General features: G+C 59.0%; 1 protein-coding gene across 1 annotated transcript in view; it reads right to left on the reverse strand.

Annotated features, from left to right (window-relative positions):
* The window catches only part of ACAA1 (acetyl-CoA acyltransferase 1), a 14,681-nt gene that overhangs the window by 3,451 nt on the left and 7,434 nt on the right, over nt 1-3,796 (reverse strand). Inside the window, exons 5-6 of the mRNA XM_077774009.1 lie at nt 2,038-2,117; nt 1,699-1,741 (exon numbers count right to left, since the gene is read on the reverse strand). Of these exons, the coding sequence (XP_077630135.1) occupies nt 1,699-1,741; nt 2,038-2,117 (123 nt within the window). The remainder of the gene's footprint in view (nt 1-1,698; nt 1,742-2,037; nt 2,118-3,796) is intronic.

The following is a 3,796-nucleotide window of genomic DNA, read 5'->3' on the forward strand; positions in this document are numbered from 1 at the left end:
CAAGGAGAACCGCCTCGCGCCGGCCGCGGGAGGGGAGCCGCCGCCAGAAGCCCAGGCACCAGGGGCTCCCAGGGCAGAGAGACAAATATTTGAAAAGCCGTAGATCAAAGAGCATCTGACCTGCACAGACCGGGAGGCGCTGACTGCTCAGAAGGAAGAGCTCAGAGCGGCCAAAAAGCCCGCCCCTGAGACGCAGAACACGGCCGCAAGGGCGACCCAGAACTCTGAGTGCTGTTCACGCGCCCTGTGCTATTTTAAAATCTTTTCAGATACTAGAGCACTTTGACCGCATCAGTCACAGAACCTACGTCCCAGAGTGTCCGCTGCTGGTACTACTCCACTTAATCTTGTCAACTCCACCAGGCCAGCGATAGTCATCCCCATTGCAGAGATGAGTACACTTGAGGCCCGGAGAGGTGAGTAACTGGTCCACAGTCACTCAGCACGGATCCAACTTTAGAAATGCAGGTGTCTGTGGCCCCAGAGCCCACTCCCAACCAGGACACCGCGGGCTACTGCTCACAATCAGCCGCTGGGGGACAGTCTTGGCCCAGACCCTTACTACTCTAGAAACACAGTCTTTAACCTGTCTGGGGACTCAGACACCCTCTAAAAAACTCACTTAGGCTCCAGCCTTCTCAAGTTTCCCGCACCCCTCCCTCCCCGAGTAAGACAGAGGAACATGAGAGAAATCAAAGGGCGGACGGGCAGTGGCCCTTGCCTGGCCAGTGGCCTCTGGCTTTATTGCAAGTGGACAGGAGAGCGCCAGCCAGGGCCAAGCGGCACAGCCCCGAGGAGGCCTAACCACGCTCCAATCAAGAAATGTTACAACGAGGAGGGGCGCCTGGGTGGCTTAGTCGGTTGAGCGTCCGACTTTCGCTTAGGTCATGATCTCGCGGTTCGTGGGTTCGAGCCCCGCGTCGGGCTCTGTGCTGACTGCCAGCTCAGAGCCTGGAGCCTGTTTCAGTCTGTGACTCCCTCTCTCTCTGACCCTCCCCTCCTCACGCTGTCTCTCTCTCTCTCTCTCTCCTAGAAATAAATAAAAATATTAAAAAAAAAAAATGTTACAACGAGGAAACCAAAGGCCGAGAGCATGTCAAACCCTGGGCTGCTCGCCTCCCAGAGCCCCCCAACCCCCTCTGGCTTCGCCAGGCCCCGGGGCCCTTCCCCTCCCGGAGGCTCCTGCCCAGCACGGCTCCTGCGCCCCACGTGCTACAGCGGACTGTGCCCTCGGAGCCCAGGAGCCGCTGCGCGTGTCCACCTTGAGGGGGGCCAGGGGCCTGACGGCGCACTCGGACACACAGACTAGCTGTAGGGGCGACAGCCCCGGCCTTCAGGGAGCCAGCCCTGCACGGTTTCTCGCAACAGCTCCAGAAATGAAAAAGGGGCCACAGAAGGAAACTGAAATTGTAGGTTTTCTCAAAAACAATTGCATTTTCCAGCCTGCCAGGTTTCCCAAGAAAGCAAGCTCTTAAAAGCCAATTCCCTTTCTCCACTAGTGCCGAGAGGGGTGCAGGGTTCCTGAGCACCCAGAGCCTGGGGCCACCTCCAGGCTGATGTGTGGGAAGCTACTCCCCCAGCCAGCCGCCTCCAAGGGCTGGGGGGACCCTGTAAGCAGAGCCTCCGAGAACCCCGGAGATATAGATTAGTGTTACTGGTAGAAGTCGTCAGTACGCTCTGGCAGGAAGAGATTCTTACCCACAAGCCATGCCAATGTCATAACACCCATTTCTGATGCCACCTGCAACAAAAGCATTTCATAAACATCCTTTCCAGAGTCCGTCTGTTCTGGGGACAGAGGAGCCTCTTCCCCACCGGTCTCTACGTAGGACTCGGCCCCAGCCTCATAGACGGAAGGCCCACGCTCCAGAAAGGGCTGGGGGCTGCGGTGAGGGGCTGTCCGTCACTGTGTGGTCACAGAGAGCCCTCTCGGGACCCTGCTGTCGCCCAGCAGACGGTGACCTTGCCGACCCAAACCCGTGGAGCCAGAGCCGAGGCCGGGCTACAGCAGCGGGCACCCACCCTGTCACGACTTACCAGCTATGTTGGCCACTGCCTGGAGCCCGGACGAACACTGTCTGTTGACGGTGAACAAAGGCACAGTCTCTGGGATGTCACTGAAACGGAAAGTGAGGCCACAGTCAGCCCCCTGTCATGGAAAGCAGGCCTCTGCTCCGGGTCAGGACTGCACCCCCCAAGGGTTGCAGACACCGGGGGAACAAACCGTCCCCACTGCAGGCACAACCGTACCGAGCAGACCCCACCTCTGCGGGCGCCTGCTCCCCAGGGCCCCGTAAGTACATGCCCGTTCCCCGTGACTCTCCTCAACCAAGGTCAAAAACAGCCCAAAGTCCAGGAAAGCTGATGGGGCCACAGGGATCCTTCTCTCTCCCCCTTTGAACATTAAGAAGGAAAAATTATACTTCTGTTTCCTCCGATACAGCAACAGAGGAGGGGATCTACTGCTGGGACAAAGAACCAAAGCAAAACAAAAACAAAAGCCAGACAGACAGACAGACAAAAGTCTCAGGCATGAAGTGAGAAGCCATCAGCCTCACTAGTAACCGTTTCTGTTCCGATTCTGTCTGGAAGGCCTGTTCCCGGCTGCACGAAGAACCCCTGACGGGTACCAAGCGCCCTGACCTCCCGTTCGGGTGCGTTCCCTACGCTGGTCCCAGTCCTCGGAGCTGGCGGGGCCGCCCCTCCTCACGTACCCTGCCCGGCCCAGGGCACAGAGCCCTGCGGGAACCCCAGGCACCCCTCAGAGCCCTGGACTCAGGACCTCAGGGGGTGAACATGCTGGGTGACCCTGGTGCAGCCGGCACTGGTTACCCCTGAGCCGGGCCAGGCTCTGCTGCCTCCGATCGGGAGCCTCCGAGCCCACGCAGCCTGTTCAGGCCTTCCCAGGTGTCCTGACTCCCTCCTACCTGGTCACCGCCTCCTGGCCCGACGCACAGGTGTTCACAGAGTACCTCCTCCGAGGCACCAAGTGACGGACCCTCACATGCCCTAGAGGCCGCCCGCCCGGCGCACAGAAAAGCACACCCCAGGGAGGCACACCCCAGGGAGGCGCACCGCTACCGCTGGAGGGGAAGGGGCCTCTGGAAGCCTGCGAGCGTAGGGAAGCCAGGCCAGGATGGCAGAACGGCGCGTGCACGGAGAGGAGATGGGGACGGCACACCTGGGGGCAGGATCGCCAGCTCAGGGAAGACGGGGGACAGACAGGCTGGCTGAACGAGGGAAAGTCAAGGCAAACGGACAGCTGGGAGAGCAGGCTGGAGGGGGAGTCTGGAGCCAGAGCCAGGGAGTCCTTGAACTTCACGCTAGGCAGCCTGTCAGTTCCGTTCCTCCACCGGCTAACGTTCCTATTAGTTCCTCTCCAGGCAGCTGCGAGTGCGCAGTGTAGTAAGTGGTTCTTTTTTTTTTTATGTTTATTTTATTGGGGGGGGCAAGCAGGGCAGAGGCAGAGGGTGAGAGGGTGAGAGAGAGAGAGAGAGAGAGAGAGAGAGAGAGAGAGAGAGGGAATCCCAAGCAGGCTCCGCACTGTCAACACAGAGCCCGATTTGGAGCTTGGACTCATGAACTAAGAGCTCACGACCTGAGCTGAAATCANGTTCCTCTCCAGGCAGCTGCGAGTGCGCAGTGTAGTAAGTGGTTCTTTTTTTTTTTTTTATGTTTATTTTATTGGGGGGGGGCAAGCAGGGCAGAGGCAGAGGGTGAGAGGGTGAGAGGGTGAGAGGGAGAGAGAGGGAGAGAGAGAGAGAGAGAGAGAGAGAGAGAGAGAGAGAGAGAGAGA

This window comes from Crocuta crocuta, unplaced genomic scaffold (genome assembly GCF_008692635.1).
Source record: "Crocuta crocuta isolate KB4526 unplaced genomic scaffold, BGI_CrCroc_1.0 scaffold541, whole genome shotgun sequence".
NCBI lineage: Eukaryota > Metazoa > Chordata > Mammalia > Carnivora > Hyaenidae > Crocuta > Crocuta crocuta.